Raw genomic sequence first — 18,953 nt, 5'->3', positions numbered from 1 at the left:
TCCAAAGGAAATGCCTAACGTTCCAACCACTGTAGATAGGATCACCTTCCAGCACATACTCACCAGGACACCCTTAGACAAATGTCAGCCAATCAGGGGTCCTGAACCTTAGAAACCCCTCACCCCCACTTTTACAACTATAAAAACCCAACTCTAACTGAGCTTAGGGCTCTCTGATTATTCCAATATGTTGGACATGCAGAGAGACCGAGTTTGCTAACTTGTATAAAATAAAGAAAGGCTCTTTGCTTCTACTTGTTGGTTTTTGGGTGACTCGTGGATCTGGATATAACACCGAGCCTGCTTCTCTCTAGCAGAATATTCCTTCCGTTCCTGAGACTCCTTTGCTCTGTGCTTGTCACCCGCTTTTCTCTGGGGTTGTTTGTCTTAGCTTTCACTTTGCAGGTCGGCGCCATCCCTCTCCGGGTTCTTTCCCCGACTGCCCCTCACTACCCCCCCCCAAGATTTCTCCAGGTAGTTCTGGCTGTCCTGGGACTCACTCTGTAGACCAGGCTGGCCTTGAACTCACAGAGATCCTCCTAACTTTGCCTCCTGAGTGCTGGGATTAAAGGCATGCAACACCACTGCCTGGTTCTCTCTGGGTTCTTTAAGATTATTTTCTGTATTCTCCAGATTATGGGTATCGAATCAATAATAGTACCAATAGTAATATAGTAAAAGGCTGTTCACTGTCAGAACTAGGAGAAGGTGGAGAAGCCCCTCCACCTTAAAAACACCTCAGTAACTCTGGCACCATAGTTTTAAGGAATTACTACTTGAGAGTTTCAGACGTGTTTTGATTGTACACACACCAAGTGACCCCCGAGGACAGATTCTCAGAGGACTTGACAGTGTGTATTAGTTACTGTTCTGTTGCTGTGATAAGACACCATAACCAAGGCCACGTACAGATAGGAGAATTTACTTGGGGCTTACGGTTTCAGAGGGAGAGGACCCGTCACCATCATGGTGGGAAAACATGGCAGCAGGCAGGCCTTGGCCGTGTGTCTCTTGACAGCAATAGAACAATAACCAGGACACTCTTGGTTCATAATGAACACTCGATTAACTTGTCTATCAAGACATACTTTATGCTGATACTCAACTGTGCTAGCAATTAAAGGTTCAATTCACAACAACTCCTGAGTATTCCTCCCTTAGGACCCCCACCTCAGGAGGTTTCACTTTTCTGTAAGAAATCTGTCCAAGCAAAGCAGAATGACGGGTTGATGATGAGGTTGGTTCAGGCAGCTGGGACAGTAAGGGTCTCTCGGGGGAGGAGCTGCTGCAGAGGAAGTGCTGGGTGACAGAGGCGAAGGGGAGTCAGAGCTGCACTGGAGTGGGTTGTTCAAGGGAAACGTCTAAAGACTTTATAGGGAGCTGGGCGATGGTGGCGCACGCCTTTAATCCCAGCACTCGGGATTAAAGAGGCAGGCGGATCTTCGTGAGTTTGAGACCAGCCTGGTCTACAGAGCGAGTTCCAGGACAGGCTCCAAAGCCACAGAGAAACCCTGTCTCGAAAAACAAAAACAAAAACAAAAAAAAGACTTTATAGGGAAAGAAGGCATGATGCGTGAGATTGTTAGTTTCATGGGAAAAACCATGTGTTAGGTGATACAGCACAGCATAGACTGAGGAACATACAAAACAGAACATTGCCCTGGGGAGACGCTTGGAGGGTAAAGTGTTTGCCCTGTGTGAGCTCCCGTGTTCTGGTCTCCAGAACCCATGGGAAAACTGGGGGAGAGGGGGCTGGCCTGCCTGTGAGCTCAGCGCATGGGGAATGGAGACGGAATCCCTGGAGTGGGCTGGTTTGTCATCCTCACTGCAAGAGCAAGCTCCAGCTCCAGCTCCAGCTCCAGCTCCAGCTAGAGATCATGTCTCCATATATAGGGTGAAGAGTGAACAGGGAAGAGACCCAGGATCAGTCTGGGCCTTACATGTGTGCACACACACATGTGCTTAAACACACACACATATACACACCGCACTCATGTGCTTGAACATGCACACTACACACATATATACACACATACCACACATATGCTTGATATGCACACATACACACACCACATGTGCACACGTGCCCAAAAAAGTCTAAAACATTGACTGACATACCATCCCTTGGGTTCCCTGTGGTAATCCTTAGGTTTCGATGGTTGTAAGGGGGAAATGTTTGACATCTCGGGATTCATGTTGGGATCACTGGCACAGACTAGTGACTACAACGTCCTGGGGTCTACTTCAGACCTTCTGCATGCAGAAAGTGGCAGTGGCTGAGGACTCGACCCCCTCCTCCACGACAGTGCTCTGAGGACAGGCTCAGCATTTTATTTCTTGGTGCTTCAAGAGCTCATTTAGGAACAGCACAGTGACAACAAGCAACAGTCGTGAGATGCTACTCAGTAGATCTCACTAGTCTCGGTGTGGCCTTGGAGAGTGAGGGCCAAGCGAGCAGAGTGAGGCCAGGCTCCTCAGGGAGGGCTCAGAACATAGAGGAGGGGCTTTGGGGCGAGCCTTCAGATCCAGATGTCAGAACTGCAGTCACCCCCTGGGTACCGAAGCTCATGAGCCAGTGCTGGACCAAGGGGCTCCTTCCCGAAGTCCACCAGAAAGTTGGGGTTCAACTTGAGCCCTCCATTTACAGTGTCTACATCAATCTGCAGCATCACGGAGCCTTCCCTGGAAGAGGAGGAAAGGGTGAGAGGTGACATCTGACCAGCACCCCCACCCCAAGATTTGGTGAGGATAAATGGGTTCCTGGGATGGGCAGGGCCCACATGGGCCGTCTGTCTGGTAGGGCACAGGTGGAGTTCCTGAGTTGTCTTCAGAGCCCACACGATCCTTCTGGAGGCCTGGTGGAGAGGTGATCCTGGACACTGCTGCTCACCTGATGAGGTCGGGGTAAAACTGCTTGTCCCAGGCGCTGTACAGCGACGAGGTGACATAAAGACGCTTCCCATCCAAGCTGAGCTGGATCATCTGAGGGCCTCCAGGAATGCGTTTTCCCTTGGGGAAACAAGAGGTCAGGCTCCAAGTGACACACAGATTGACTAAGGGGTTGGCACACCGCCTGGGTCCCAAGAGCATCGCCCCAGATTCTCCTTGAGCATGGGTCTGAGGGGCCAGTGAGGCCAGGGCGATGTTCTCACCTTGACCACTAGGGGCTCCGGCTGACACTTTAACTCTTGGTCCTCCAGCACCTCCACGGGGCCTCCTTTAACAATGCTGCCCCCAAGGAAGATCTGGGTTCAGGGGTACAGAGGACAAAGGGGGACAACAGTGAGAGATACAGTGATGATTAATGTCCATTATCAACCTCACTGGGTGTGGGAATCAGCGAGGACACACGCGCCCTGGAGTGTCTGTCTGTGGGGCATTTCAGAGAGTTTTAATCAGGAGGAAAGAGGCACCCTGAGCAGCAGGGGGTCGGATTCCAGAGCAAATGGAAAGGGGAAGACAAGCTGAGTCCCAGCATCCAACTCTCTGCCTCCTGTGACTGCACAGGTAATGTGACCAGCTGCCTCCTACTCTGCCGCCACACCGTCTGACTACTATGGACTCTGTCCCTGCTCAAAGTCTGAGCTGGGATAAACGTTTCCTCCTTTGTGTCTGTGGGGTATTTCGTCACAGAAGAGTAACTCATACAGGTGTGGACATTACAGAAGAGCTGTTCTCCTTGATTAGAATCGTGTGTGTGTGTGTGTGTGTGTGTGTGTGTGAGAGAGAGAGAGAGAGAGAGAGAGAGAGAGAGAGAGAGAGAGAGAGAGAGATAGCATCTCACCATGGAACTCTGGCTGGCCTGAAACTCACGATGTAGACCAGGCTGGCCTCGAACTCACATCCACTTCCCTCTGTCTCAAAGGTGTACTCCTCCACATCCGGCTAGCATCCCTTTACTTTCAGACTCATTCCCTGTGCTCAGCCAGGACTCCACAGTCCTGAGCATGTACCTTGGCTCACATTTTTGCTTTTCCTGCTCCTCCCTTATCAGCACGGAGAACCTTCCCCTCCTCTCCACCTTACCCAGACTCCTCCACCAGTGCCCCTACCTGCCCAGCAAGGCGGGGCTTCTGTGGGTTAGAGATGTCGTACTGTCGAATGTCCCCGTGCAGCCAGTTGCTGAAGTAGAGGAAGCGGTCATCCAGGGACAGCAGGATGTCAGTGATCAAACCTAAGGCGTGGGTTGAGGGCTTTAAGGAGTCTCCCCAGGCCAGGACCCCACCTGCTGACCCCACCCTCTCCCGGAACTCACCTGGCATTTCGGGCAGCAGCCAGCCCTTCACTTTCTTGGAGGGCACCTGGATCACCTTCTCCACGGACCAGGTGCCTCCCTACATTGGGGAAGGGAAGCAGGAAGTGGGCTGAGAACTGGGGACAGGGAGGGAGCAGACACTGGGCCTTGTGGCTAGGGTCTCCTTCCCTGCAAGCCGCTAAGGCAAGGAGCATGACTCCTTCACCATGGCCCCGCCATTGTTCGTCAGAGTGGCTCACAGAGATGCTCACTATATGCATTTTTTTGTTCTGCTTTTTGAGACAGTTCCATGTTCATGCTGGCCTCAACTCCTGTTCCCCCGGCCTCCACTTTCCAAGTGCTGGGGTCACGTGTGTGCCACAGGACCACCTTAGGTTTTGAATGAATGTATCCGTATGGCCACTTGTGCTTCAAGCGTCCCCACCAAAAGTCATGATGAGATGTAGTTACCATTGTGAGGAATTAAGAGGGGGACCTTGACTGGGTTTTTGAGACAGTGGTCTCACTGTGTAGAAGAGGCTGGCCTTGAACCTGCAGTCTTCCTGCCACCACATCCCAAGTGCTGGAGCTACAGGTGTGAGCCATTCTGACTGGCTAGGTGGGACCTTTTAGTATTGTTTGTTTTATACGTATGAGTGTTTTGCCTACACGTATGTCTGTGTACCACACGTGTTCCTGGTGCCTTCGGAGGCCAGAAAGGAATTCATGTCCCCTGAAACTGGAGTTACAGGGAGTTGTGAGCCGCCACGTGGATGCTGGGAATTTAACCCAGGTCTTCTGGAAGAACGGCGAATGCTCTAGAGTGTCGAGCCGTCTCTTTGGCCCCTGTTTATTTCATGAGACGGCCTTGACTGTCCTGGAACTTGCTACGTAGACTAGGCTAGACTAGGCTGGCTGCCGCTTCAGAGATCCGTCTGCCTCCCAAGTGCTGGGGACAAAGGCCTGTGCCACCACCTTGAAATAATTAAGGCAGAGCTCACGGAGGATGGACTCACCTGTGAGAGGATTCATGGTTATCTTGAAAATGAACCCTTTATAAAGTCACATGGCCTTCTCATCCTGTGATGTCCCTGGAGGTAAAGAGTCCCCAACCACCAGAAGCCATTCCTCAACCCTGGAAGGCATAACTGCAGTCTTATGGGCTATCTATTCCTTATCACTGTCCTGCCTGGGATACCCAGTTGCTCAGTTATAGCAACAGAAAACAGACTTAGACAAGGTGGAGATTAGTCTGGCCCAGAGAGAAGCAAGGCCAGCCACATATCAGCGTTTCTTCCTGGGAAGCCTTAGGCTGGTGGGAACAACAAGTGTGGATGCTGAAGCCTGGGAGGAGGTCCTGAGGAGACTGTGTGTGTGGGGGGGGGGGGTATCTGGAAGGAGGTCCTGAACAGACTCTTGTGTGTGTGTGTGTGTGTGTGTGTGTGTGTGTGTGCGCGCGCGCGCGCGCGTGCATGGTGGAATGTCTGGGAGGAGATCCTGAGGAGACAGTTGTGGGAGGCGCAGAGTCTCAGTCTTACCTCATTCTTGTAGAAGCGCTGGATGGTGGAGCTGAGGGCACAGCCTACAAAGCCCTGGGAGGCATCTGGGTCATGCAGGAAGCGGACCTCCAGGGGAATGAGCCCATCCTTCATTTTTAGGGTCTGGATAACCTCACGACGCTGCCAGTCCCACACATGTAAGTGGCTCCCATACAACCCTGAGATGGGAGGGGACAGGGACCAGAGGCTGGGCTCAGTCAGGATGCAAGGGCACAGGCGGAGGCAGGGCACTGACTAGGATGAGAGCTGGAAACGGGCACCGAGGACGCTTGAGCCAGGTGGGCACTCCGCACCTGGCATGACTTAGCCTGTTAGGAGTTGGTCCTGGTGCAGGGTAGAGACCTGAAATCTGGTGGGGGGTGGATGAGCCAATGCTCCTTGCCAGACGAAAGGTTATTCTCACCAGCCTCCACGTGAGCAGGGTTGAAGCCATCTTTGAGGACGTTGGGAGCTGCCCACTCAGTGCTGATCATGACGTTGTGTCGTGGTTGGTACCAGAAGTCATAACCCATAGGAGCAGCCCCTCCAGGCTTCTCCCACGTGCCTTTCACCTCAAAGGTATCCCCGTCAAGCAGCATAAAACTCCCTGAGCAGGGAAGAAAGGGAGAAAGAGGACTTAGAGGCAGGGAGCCGTTGCTGTCTTTCCCACCCAGCTGGTCAGATCCTTGAGTTCAGATGCCCGCGTGTCTGTTTCAGAGATGGCTGGTGTGATGTAGAGCCCCTTACTCTGTGCCCTCCCTCTTAGCAACGTTTCCTTCTCTTAGAACTCTGGGGAAATGTCCTCCCACTGAACAGAGAGCTCTGGGACTTGGTCCCTTAAGCATCATTTGCCCAGGCTGCCACAGCTCCCCTGGTAGTCTCCCCACAGGCTAAGCTTCCTTGTGCAGGTAAGAATCCCAGGCAGCCACAGGTGGAGCTCCAGTCAGGGAAGCCAGCTGTCCTTATGGGTTCAATACTTTTTCTCCCTCCCTTCCTCCTCTCCTATTCTCTCTTCTCTCTTTTGTGACACGGGGTTTCTCTATGGAGCCATGGTTGTCCTAGAACTCACTCTGTAGACCAGGCTGACCTCAAACTCACAGAGATCCTCCTGCCTCTGCATTCCAAGTGCTGGGTTCAAAGGTGTACATCACTGTGTTCAGAAAAATGTTTCTATAAGTTCACACACACACACACACACTCATCAATCAAGGACTGTGAAGTTTGCTCATGAATTCACAAAGGCAGACATTACATGATAGACTTGCTAGGTTTATGTGTGTGTTCATATCTTCAAGGCTGACTCCTGACTATGCCTTCTAGCAAACTCGGCAGTCACAGCTCATCTTGTGTGAGTGTCTGTGTGTTGTGAGTGTAAGTGTGTGCATGTGTGATTGTACTGGGGTTTGAACCTGAGACTTCAATGGTAGGCAAGTGCATTATCACTGGGGTGTGTCTCCAGCTTCTTATTTGTATTTTGAGACAAGGTCTTGCTAAGATTCCCAGGCAGACCTTGAACTTGTGATCTTTCTGCCACAGCCTAAAGTATCTGGAATTATCTCCTGCACCAGCAGACCCAGCTGAGCCTTGTACCTGTAGGAATAGTCGAGACAACTGAAGTCACTTGCTGACGTTTCAGACACTGGGTGGGACTCAGCCAGCCAGTTCTCCCTAGCCCTTCACTCCATAGCTCCCCGGGCTTTGGACCTGCTCCTACACAGCCCAATGTTTCCCACGCCTCTTATCTGCTGAGTTTTTGCCAAGTCCACAGTGCCAGCAGGTACCTTTGCCATTACCCTGGGGATCCCCCAAGGTGCTGATCATCACCTCTCCGCTGGCCAGGCAGTGGCTGGTGTGCAGATTGCCCACGTTGCACTTGGAGTGGATTTCACTGGGTTCAATGACCTAGAGAAGGTGGGGAGTGGGGTCTGACTTTACAGAGCCAGGAGTCTCCACCCCCTCCTCCCATTCTCCCTGCTTTGTCTGTGGACCCTGTCTTCTTTTCCTCTTCCTGCAGGAGGACAGCAGGGATTCAATCTGGTAACTCAGAGAGCAGCAACAGAAAGGCAGGGAAACCATCACTAAATCCTCAGTCAGAGCATCAACCTTCCCCATCTCTCTTGAAGGCACTCCCAGCACCTGGGGCCCCTCCCCTGCCAATGTTGGCTCTGTATCCTCAGCAGCCAGCTGTGAGCATCTGGTTCAAGGGCATGTCCAATGCAGTGTTGAGAGGAAGGCCTGGAGCTCCTGCCTGAGGAAGCCATGAGCTCCTAATTGGGTGTGGGAAGACAGGTCTCTCCTCCCCCTCAAGAAGAAGCTTCATCTTCTGACACCCAGACCACACTGCTGGATGGTGCCTGCCCAGCAGGCTCAGGTAACTTCTGAGGTCTCCCCTCCCTGCTGCTGAGCCAGACCCTGTATAAGAGCTGGAGGCAGCTGGTCCAGAGACTGTTGGGCCAGCAGGTGCAAGGGTCTCCAGCCACAAGCACGGAGGACTTGCCTTGTGCAACTTAGGGGCGCGAGGGTCAGAGCCCACGTCCACCACGTAGACGCGGGAGGAGATGAGACTGGGTAGCATGAGCTTGGTGCGCGCCTTGGTGCTGTCCCCAAAGCAGCTACTGCAAGTGTTCCATCCCGAGTGGTGCAGCTCATCCTTCAGGTAGGGCATGGGCAGCCTGTGGATGACCTGGGTGAAGAGGGGCAGGAAGGGCTGCTTACCCAGGCCAGGCCTCTCTAGACTCCCTTTGGGCTTGGAGCCCAGCACAGGCCGGGTTCCAGCTCAGCACCCTGGGCAGTGAAGGGCTGCCAATGCCATTCATGCCAGGGGTGACAAAGAAGGGTGGAGTTAGGGAACCAGAGCTGTGCTGGGAGTCTTAGGGGAGCCAGCGACCATACCTCACCTCACCTGACTATAATGGGGAGATTTTGGGTCAACATCCACAGTGGCCAAATAATCTGGGGCCTCGATGCCTGTGTTTCTGTAAATACAGGGCAGGTAGACAATCTCCTCCCGGGGTCCTGGGGAGTAGAGAGTGGGTTATGGTAATGAGCTGGGCAGAGGCAGCCCAGGTGAGCTAGAGGGCTAAGGCTAGACCTGAAGTCCTCAACTCTACCATGGGGTCGGCAGAGGATGCTGGCTCGCAGATGTACAGTTACCTTTCATGGCTTCGAGAGGAGTAGCGTAGCCTGGGCCGCACTTTCCGCATTTTGTGGCTGTGGAAACAATGGGAGTGTGTTAGCTGGAGCCGCTCTGGAGCGTGCAGTCTCCCTCTCTCCAGCTGTGACGCACACCTGGCAGCCTCACCACGTTGGCCTTTCCATTCCCACCCCCAGCTCTGATGGGTGTGAAGCTGTGGTAGGAGAGTGAAGTCACATGACTGGAACAGACACTCTGGCAGGGGTGGCAAGCGTTTGGACAGAGGCTGTGTGTCTAAGAGTTATGACATGGACTTCTATTTCATCTCAGCCCACCTGGCTGGTCATAGGAACGTGGACAAATTATCTAACTCAGTTTCAACTTCATCTGTGAAAAGCAGGTAATGAGAGGCATAGTAGGCTGGGTATTGTGACCACATCTATAGGGGCAAAAGCAGGAGGGACAGGAGTTCAAGACTAGCCTTGATATACAGCAGAAATCAGAGTAGGGGGCAAATGCCTTTAATTCCAGCATTGGGGAAACAGAGGCAGGCAGATGTCTTTGAGTTCAAGGCCAGCCTGGTCTACCCAGTCTTGGGGCAGCCAGGGATATACAGAGACCCTTTCTCAAAACAATACACAAGAAAAACTGATTTAGCAGGGCGATGGTGGCGCACGCCTTTAATCCCAGCACTCGGGAGGCAGAGGCAGGCGGATCTCTGTGAGTTCGAGACCAGCCTGGTCTACAGAGCTAGTTCCAGGACAGGCTCCAAAGCCGCAGAGAAACCCTGTCTCGAAAAACCAAAAAAAAAAAAAAAACTGATTTAGGGCAGCTCTTGGAGCAATGCTCATTGGTTCAGACCCCACCAGGCCGCCCACATTCACCTGGACGGTCAGCTCTGAAGAGGTCAGATGCCTCTGACCCCCGTGCGGAACTTTATTCAACAGCACGCACCCATACCCAGACTTATGCGATAATTAAAACTAAAATAAATCCTAAAGAAAACAAAAGTATCCAAAGACCAACAGCTGGGGGATGCAGCTCACTGGTAGAGGGTTGCTTGACACTGAAAGGCCTTGGGTTCAATGCTCAACCGGACAAATCAAGGGGCCTTTGTGGACAGTCTTCCTGATGTCTGTCCTTGAGGAAGAGCTCCCAGGGAATGGGACCAGCAGTAAATGCTGCCAAATTTATCCAGGCCAGGGGTTGGGACTTCCTGTGTGCAGCCCTAGGTCCTGAGCCAAACTGCTGCTGGCCACACCCGGGATTATGCAACCAATCCAGATGAGGGGAGAAGCTCCGGTGTTTGGTCAAGACTGATAACCAGCTGCGTGTCCTTGGGCACTGGCCTAGACACCACAGCTGGAGGGAGAGGCTCTCCTGACCCTCCAGTCACCACATTCACAAGACAGCCACCAGGATTCCTAGCTGAGAGCCTGGGCCAGATCTTGGAGGACTGGAACAGGGAAGGGGCTGATGCAGATGGAAAGAAATCCTGGCATGGAATTCACAAAACCCAGGGCCACAAGCAGAGGCAGGAGAGGGTTAGAGAGTTGGCTCAGCAGTTAAAGCAATAGCTGCTCCTAGAGAACCCAGATTTGAGTCCAGCACCCACATGGTGCCTAAGAACTGTAACTGCAGCTCCAGGGCGTCTGCACCCTCTCTGGCCTCCTGGGCATATGGCATACATGTGTGTACATCGATGCCAGCCACACATCCAGACACACAACATCAACACTAAGAAAACAGTCAGAAAGCAGTCAAGTCCAGAGCAAAGCCTGCTGCTGCCTGGGAGCCCCACGTCTGGAGAGCACAGGAGGTAGGGAGGCAGCGACAGCCCTGCAGAATCTAGAAACCGGGCATCATCTGGAAATTCTTGCCATGTAGCTCAGATTGTCCTCCAACTCACCAAGATCCTTCTGCCTCAGCCTCCTTAGTACTGGGAGAAGGGCATGAGCTACCACCCATGTTTGGGGCAGGTGAAGAGAATCAATAAAAAGCATATTTGAAGCCCAGTACTCCTGAGGCAGAGGCAGGAGGATTTCTCTGAGCTCAAGGTCAGCCTGATCTACACTCAAAACCCACAACACAAACAAAACCCCAACAAAACAACAACAACAACAACAATAATAGGGGAGCTCGTTTGGGGACTGGACAGGTGGCTCAGGGGTTAAGAGCATTTGCTGTTCTTGCAGAGGACCAGGATATGGTTCTTTGCACCCACAGGGCACTCACAACTCTGCCACCTGGCCTCCATGGGCACGAGACACGCCTGTGCTGTCCATATATACACATAGGCAAACACTCATAAAATAACATCTTTAAAAGAGGAAAGACATGGAGGAGGGTTGCCCCGCTATCCCAGGGTTTGGCTCCAGGCTGCTAGGTTGTCTTTCTTTGTAGGGATCCTCCAGTCCTAAGCATCTCCAGCAAGGTCTCTGGCATTCTGAGTTTGGGGAACTCAGGGAAGTTTTCTCTGCCATTGGGAAGGGCCAGCTGCAGGGGACCTCAAAGTTCCCTCCAAAACCCGAGCCTCAGCCTGACTGCAGGAGCTCACAGGCTAAAGGATGAGAGCTGTGGGACTTGGGAGGGGCTGAAGCAGGTCCTCAGTGGGCTTGTGTGGCCAGCCTGACCTCCCCACGCACTGGTGAAATGGAGCAGCTTGAGAGATCTGGGCTGGGAGTTTGTTCTGTGCCTCCCCAGCAAGAGACAGACCCAGTGTCTGTTTACTAGGGTGACAGATATTGTCACAGAGATGTTGGGGCTCTTCCCAAGAATCCCCACTCCCAGTGGAGTTTCTCAGAAAGACACTCCCGTGCCCCTATCCCTTACTCTCTACCCCTGCTCCTGTCCACTGCCTCTGTCTCCTGCCCCTGCCACCTTCCCCTACCCTGTCTGCTGCCCCCCATCCCCGTCCTGCCCTCTATCCCAGTCTCTGCAGAGGCTGGGCAGGACTCCCAGACGACCACTTCTGCAGTTCCTCCCTGCTCCTTCCTCAGAACTTGGACTGGACTGAGAAGCAGGAATGCCTGAGTTTGAGCTGCGTATGCGCATGCCTGCAGGGTAGAGATGTGAGTCCAGTTCTTTCTTCACTGCCCTCTCCAGTTTTGAGTCATTTCCTGGAGGAAGAAGGACCCTCTAATCTTGGGGTGAACTATCCACGGCTTTGAGAAGCCCCTTTTCTTACCCATGCTGTTGGCTGACACTCTGGTCCTGCAGGAATTGCCAGGAAAGGGCAGAGCTTGCCAGAGACCAGTGCTGGTGTTGGAGGCAGACTGCACAGGGAAGGGGCAAAGGGAGGGAATTTATGCAACCAATTGGGGGAGAGGTGGGGCAAGGGGAGGGACCTGGCTGCCATCCAGGGTAAACTACACAGGGCTGCTGGCCAGAATGTTATCAAGTGTCCTGGCCATTCAAGTTATAGGGTGTGTGGTGTGTGTGTGTGTGTGTGTGTGTGTGTGTGTGTACACTCGTAAATACATCCGTGCCGTTAGTGGGTACCTATGTATGTATTAAGTTTGTGTGCCTGTGTAACATTCTCCTGTGGGTTCCCATGCATGTTGGTGTCTGTGTGGGTGTGAGTTGGTGTGTTCCTGTGTTTGGATGTGTACATGCTTGTGTGTGTCCACATAAGCAGATACCATGTGAGGGATGTGTTTATATGTCTGCAGTCACATGTTCCTGTGCTTTCAAATGCTCGTCTATGTGTTTGGTCCTGTCTGTGGACATTTTGGGGTACCCAGGGCTGTGGACCTGTTTCTTCCTACTTCTACATCCAAGGCCAGTTTTCTCTTAAGATTGCCTTCTTTGTCCAGACGTCCATGCTCCAAAAGGCACATTCTTGCTCACCCAGACCCCTCGCCCATGTCTTTCCGCAGCAGCTGCCTAACAGCCTAGGTTCCACTTTTCCCAGAACTGCTCCTGAGCCTTGAGCTTAGCAGTGGGAGAAAGCCCAGTGGCTGTTATAACCGCCAATTACCCTCGTAACTTCAGGAGGTGAAAGTGGACTTCCTCCCACCAGTCTGAGGCAGTGTCCTCTGGGGGCTGGATGGGGGGTCAGAAAGAGGTCACCAGATGCTGCTGTCCCCAAATGGCCTGTGACCGAAAACACTCTGGGATCCTGCCTGTCGTGGGGTGGGTAGGTCCTCTAGCTTGAAGTGCAAGTGTCTACTCAGGTGGTTAAGCCTGCAGCTATGACATGCAAGGGACAGGCACCCCACCACTGCTTGCTGAGGAACTCTTTATGGCTAAAGAGGACTCCTGCACTGTGGGGGCTCCCTTCTAAACTCCAGATTAGGCACAGACCACACCCAAACACCTGTTTGCACAGAGAAATCCTTTATTAAGTGGGAACAAAGTTAGTGTCTGCCTTCAGACTCAGGCAGGGTCATTGTCTAACAGGTCTCATTCTGGTTTTTTTTGGGGGGGTATATTTTCTTTGGTATGTTTTATTAATTTTTTCCATTTATTTTGCATATCAACCCCAATTTTGCCTCCCTTATCTCCTCCCATTCCCTCCCTCAACTTCCCTTCTACCTCCCATCCATTTCTCCTCCATGTTATGGGAGGACCATTTGGGGGTTAGGGAGAAAGCTGTTGCCAGGGAAACTCCCAGGAATCCACAAGGATGGCCCCAGCATAGTGGAGAGGGTGCCTGAACTAGCCTTCTCCTGTCATCAAACTGGTGAACATCCCATGGGAGATCTTAAGAAGAGAGAATGGGTCTGTGTTAGAACGGGCCAGGATGTTGTTGTAAAGGAGACAGGGGATAAGTGAGAAGGGAAGAGGACAAGGGAAAGAGATATCTGTGCAGAGCTCAAGTGGGCTAGTGTCCCATCAATGGCTCCTTAAGGTAACTTTGAGGTCTGAGTCTGTATCCCCTTCTAGGGCTGCCCTCTATCTTGAAAAGTTGTGTTGGGATCCACCCTCTGACTCAAAGCAAGCTTTATTGTCTGATGTGATCATTCTTTTTGTCTAAATAAAAAGGAAAAGTTTTGATTCTAACATAGTAAAATTATATACAATAATAACGATTATCATGTAAGAATTACATTCACAATGTCCAGTCCATTTGTATTTGGCAAATTCAGAGAAAATACTCAATAATCTCTCCTGTCTTGATGAGTTACTGTCTATCCCAAAACTGTCCTTTTCTGTCTCTCAACCATATACATTTTGCACCTCTTTTGTGAGTTTCTTTTCTGAATTTGATAACATGGAAAACTATAACTATCTAGTCTTCCACTTCATCAGAGACCTAAGAAGGATCTATAATATTACCTGAGTAAACAAGAAGTGCACAGCCAAAAACTTCTAAAACTAAGAAATGTCAGACAGCTGGCTGCCTGGACAGTCATCTAAGGTTCCTCTGTAACATTGGGGCATTTATCTTTGGCTTATCGACCTAGACTATCTGACAGACTTTTCTGTGAAGCAGGAATTTTGTAGGACTGTCCTGTCTTGCCTTGGTAAAATTTGGTAGTGTCTTTCTTTTGTGTCCTGCTTATCCGATTTGGACAGCATACTGACAGCAGCCGAGGCCAGGGCAGTTTCTTGCCCAGTGGATAACTTTTGCCACAAAGAAAGCAAACTCCATATGGAGTTCCTTTGATGCTTATCACCTTCTCTGAAGTAGGTTGGTGCTGCCAGGAGCACAAATGTCTCATTGTTATGAAAAGCCTTATATTATTAAAACATCTTAAATGCCATATTCTATACAATTCTGGTGTTTGAAGACCACCTGTCTATCTAAAATATATCTCTGTTTGACCTCGAAAGCATACCTAACACGACTATAAGTTTGATTATAGTAAGTGGCTATCAACCTGCATTTCATTATTATCCAGAATACTTTGTAATAATAACTTTCAAGGACTAGAAATTTACATTACATTATCAAATGAGATACAGAGACTCAATAACTTAAACAAGAGTAGAAACATATGTACAGCATGTTATAACAAAAATAACCTCAAATCTGTATCAATATACAAAATATATTAAATAAGAGTAAGAACATATACATAGTATGACAAAAATAACCTTAAATTTGTATTAATATACAAAAATTCACACCAATATAAAATATTTAAGGCTAGTAGTTTTTTTTAGTTTAAAAGCATATTCAATAAACTACTCTTTTATCCTATCATTTCTATATCCCCCTTTTTCTTTTCAGAACAAGATCCCTGAATCTAAACTCCTTTATTCAGCTTTTTTCCTGATGATAACCAATAATAACTTGTAACCAACCCCCCTAAAAATATTCATAGCCCACTGAATGACCAAAAAACCACTCGCCCCACAACTTGGGAATGTGGGGATAGTGTTCTCTAGACTGCTTCCTGTTGTATCAGGGATGACAGCATCTCTAGGGGACCCTGAGAAAGAGATAATGGTCAAGGAATGAGAGAGCTATCTGTATCATTTGTGGCCAGTCTCTGTGTAATGGGAAAGTGCAGGGTTTATCTGCAGTTCTGGCTGGAGTAGCGCATGATAGGGAACCATCTCAGCTAGCCACCTTGAAATTGTCCTGAGCAGTTTGAACTCCGAAGCTGATTTTTGCATGATGTTTGTCAGCTTAGTGGCGTTACCACAGTCCATGTGGAATCATTGTTGTGGGGCCCCATCATCCTTTTGGAGACTTCAAAGGTTGCTGTTAGGCATGGTCATGATTCACAGCAGAAAACTTAAACATTTGAAGTGTCATATGCAGCAGATCTCAGAGAGGTTAAAGGACCACTACTTGTTCAGTATATTTGGAGTACACAAACTTAATTCCTACAATAATACCCAATAGAGACTCAAACTAAAATCATGTACATGAAGCTTGATGAAGACTTTTTCTAGAATTAGTACTCTATTTGACCACTAATGTCATGACAGAACATTTAATATTTAATATATGTATTGATCTTATAAATTTTGAGAAATATTTATAACTTAAAAAATTTAGAGTCAAAATAAAACCAAGGGATTATAAGGTTACTGGCAACATAATAGTCTCTTAATTTTGGTTTTTTTTCTATCACATAACAAGTGGTTCTTCTGACATGAGACAGAAATTTTGAATTTTCCTTTAACAAGCTTGAGTTTAGAGGAGAGAATCATACTCTAACTCCAAAGTCAGCTTTAATTTTTAATTGAACTGGGACTACAAAAGACCATTTGCCTTATATGTACGTAGAGAATAGCAAAAACAAACATTTGGGAAGATGTACGAAATTTTTTCCTGTTGGAAATGTGATATATCATTAGCTCATTTTATTCTTTTTCTTGGAACATTTTTCTTTGAATAATTTATCCTTCTTCTTCAGATGTCTTATTTGTCCAGTAGTCATCAGATTCCTTAGTTGGATGTCTTCATTCTTCTGGAAAAACAAAAACAAAACCCTGCTCCAACCCTAACTTTGAGGAGTTTCCTTTTGGGCAGGTTCTATCTGATCAAATGAAAGGCATTTATTAGCCATATAGTTAGTTTACATTGAACGGTCACACTGTTTGATGAACTATTACCTCTTCTAATCAAGGTGTCTCTCCTGTTCTAATCTAATCTTCATCAATTTTAATGGTATCCATAGCTTTTCTTCTCCTGTGGAAACAAAAGCAAAACCTCTTCCCCAAGGTAACACATATCTTGGTTTCCATTCTGAGGCTGACACATCTTTAAAGTACACATGCTGAGTTAATTCAGCAGTTTTCTGTTATCCAATGTCTCTCCAAAGCTTTCATTCCTTTCTCATTAGCACTTTGATAATGTAAAGTTAATAAAGCATTGTGCAATCTATCTCTGGGGGTTTTATTACCCCTTTCTGTTTATTAGCATATCTTTTAAAATGCAATTAGATCTTTCTACAACTGTTTGCCCTGTAAAATTGTATAATATAGCTGTAATATGCTTTATGTTGTAATATGCAAACAAGTGTTTCATTTTATTAGAGACATATGCTGTAGCATTGTCAGTCTTAATTTGTATAGGTATCCCCATGATAGCTATAACATCTACTAAATGTGTAATTACAGAATCAGTCTTTTCAAAACTCAAAGCAGTTGCCCATTGAAATCCTGAATATATATCTATGGTATGGTATACATATATTAATATTCCAAACTCTGCAAAATGAAACACATCTATTTGACAAATTTCATTTCTTTAGGTACCCTTTGGGTTACTTCCTGAAGGTAGTGGAGTTTGGTTATACAAATAATAAGTAGGACATCACATTATATTTTCTTAGATTGTTACCAAATGATGGAAAACTCTTTTTTCAAGTCCTTGCTATTAACATGGCATTTCTTATGAAATTCTGAGGTTACTAGCACATTTCCTACCAATAGCTGATAAATTTCATCATTACCTTCTTGTAGAGGGCCTGGGAGACCTACAGGGGATCTGATATGTATTATGTATAAGTGATGATTTCTATCTCTGATTATTTCTTATAACTGAATAAATAACAAAGTTAATTCTGTATCATCTGGAATAAGTTCAGCAGTTTCAATATGTAAAAGAACTCTTTCTGCATATTGAGAGTCAGTAATTATATTAAGAGATTCTGGAAAACCTAATAATGTCAATAGAATAGCATATAGTTCTGACTTTTGGACAGAATCATAAGGGCTTTGAGCTACTTTACTTAAATTCCCTGCCTTCCCTGATTTGCTTGCATCAGTATGGAGTTAAGAGCTCCAGAAATTGGTATTCCCCATACAGTATGAGGGCAGATCCAAATAGTTCTCTTTATAAACTGAAGTCTCTTGATTTGGGATTTTTGTTCCTACTCTCCCCCCCCAAAAAAAGATGCAAGCTCTTTGCAAATGTTCCTTTTTGCCCATAATGAAACAATTTCAGCATTAGTAAAAGGTAACACAGTTTCTGCTGGGTCTATTCCTGCTAAGTGACAAAGTCTTAATTTTCCTTTCAGAATCAATTCAAAAAACTTTTCTATATAGGTCTTTAATTTTTTACTCTTTTGTGTCATAAGAATATCCATTCCAGAATATTATCATCTCCCTGCATAATAATTCCTATAGGAGAAGGTGTAGAAGGTGAAATAACCAGAATACAATTAAGCTCTGGAACAAACAATCCACATGTGCATCCTATAATTTCTTTTCTACCAAAGTCATTTCTTTCTTGGCATCAACTGATAATTTTCTTGGACTACTTAAGTCCTTACCACCTTGTAAGATTTGAAATAGATTACTTAGTTCTTGAGTTTTCGGTCCAATTGTGGGCTGTAGCCAGTTAGTATCAACCAGCAATTTTTGAAAATCACTAAGAGTTGATCATTCGTATTTATTAATTTGTACTTTCTGTGGTTTATTTTTTGTAAACCTATCATACATCCTAAGAAGGTAAAATCATCTCCTTTTGTATTTTTTTCAGGAGCAATTTATAATCCCCAACATGGAAATTTTGCTTTACTTCTTCAAATATTTTCTCTAAGGTATCTTGTAGTGGGAGACCAGTTGTTTGTTCTTGGCTGCTCAGTCCTGAAATAATCACACAAAAAAATTATATTAATTAAATAACTGTTTGGCCTATTAGTTGTCTAGCTTCTTATTGTCTAGCTGTTACATAGAATTTAACCCATTTCTATTAATCTGTGTATCACCCCATGGCTGTGGCTTACTGGCAAAGTTCCATCCTGTGTCTGTCTCTGGCGGTGGCTACAAGGTATCTTCTGACTCTGCCTTCTTTTTCCCAGCATTCAGTTTATTTTCCCTGCCTAGCTGTTCTGCCTTGCTATAGGCCAAAGCAGTTTCTTTGTTCATTAACCAATAAAAGCAACACATACAGCAGGACTTCCCACATCAGTATCTACATCTGAATCAGCTAGTAAGATATCGTTCATATACTGGTAAATTATATATTGAGGAAACATCACAAACTATTTTCAATGACTGTTGAACAAAATATTGATACCAAGTAGGGCTGTTTAACATTCCTTGTGGAAGAATTTTCCATTGATATCTTTTAACAGGCTGGGAATTATTTTAAGCAGGAACTGTGAAGGCATTTTTTTTCTCTATTCTATTCTTGTAA

General features: G+C 47.6%; 1 protein-coding gene across 1 annotated transcript; it reads right to left on the bottom strand.

Moving 5' to 3' along the window:
• Window positions 1-2,316: 2,316 nt before the first annotated feature.
• On the bottom strand, window positions 2,317-12,195 carry LOC142853369 (methanethiol oxidase). Its single transcript, XM_075978222.1, has 12 exons — window positions 12,093-12,195; window positions 8,926-8,982; window positions 8,675-8,787; window positions 8,270-8,455; window positions 7,554-7,674; window positions 6,197-6,379; window positions 5,773-5,951; window positions 4,256-4,334; window positions 4,053-4,174; window positions 3,153-3,245; window positions 2,891-3,009; window positions 2,317-2,682 (listed from the first exon to the last, which is right to left on the bottom strand). The coding sequence occupies exons 1-12, from the start codon at window positions 12,094-12,096 to the stop codon at window positions 2,520-2,522; spliced, it is 1,419 nt and encodes a 472-aa protein (XP_075834337.1). The 5' UTR covers window positions 12,097-12,195; the 3' UTR covers window positions 2,317-2,519.
• Between the last annotated feature and the right edge of the window lie 6,758 nt (window positions 12,196-18,953).

Source organism: Microtus pennsylvanicus, chromosome 7 (genome assembly GCF_037038515.1).
Source record: "Microtus pennsylvanicus isolate mMicPen1 chromosome 7, mMicPen1.hap1, whole genome shotgun sequence".
In the NCBI taxonomy this organism is placed as follows: Eukaryota; Metazoa; Chordata; class Mammalia; order Rodentia; family Cricetidae; genus Microtus; species Microtus pennsylvanicus.
The sequence above is the reverse complement of the archived record's forward strand: the minus strand, read 5'-3'. Positions and strand labels throughout refer to the sequence as shown.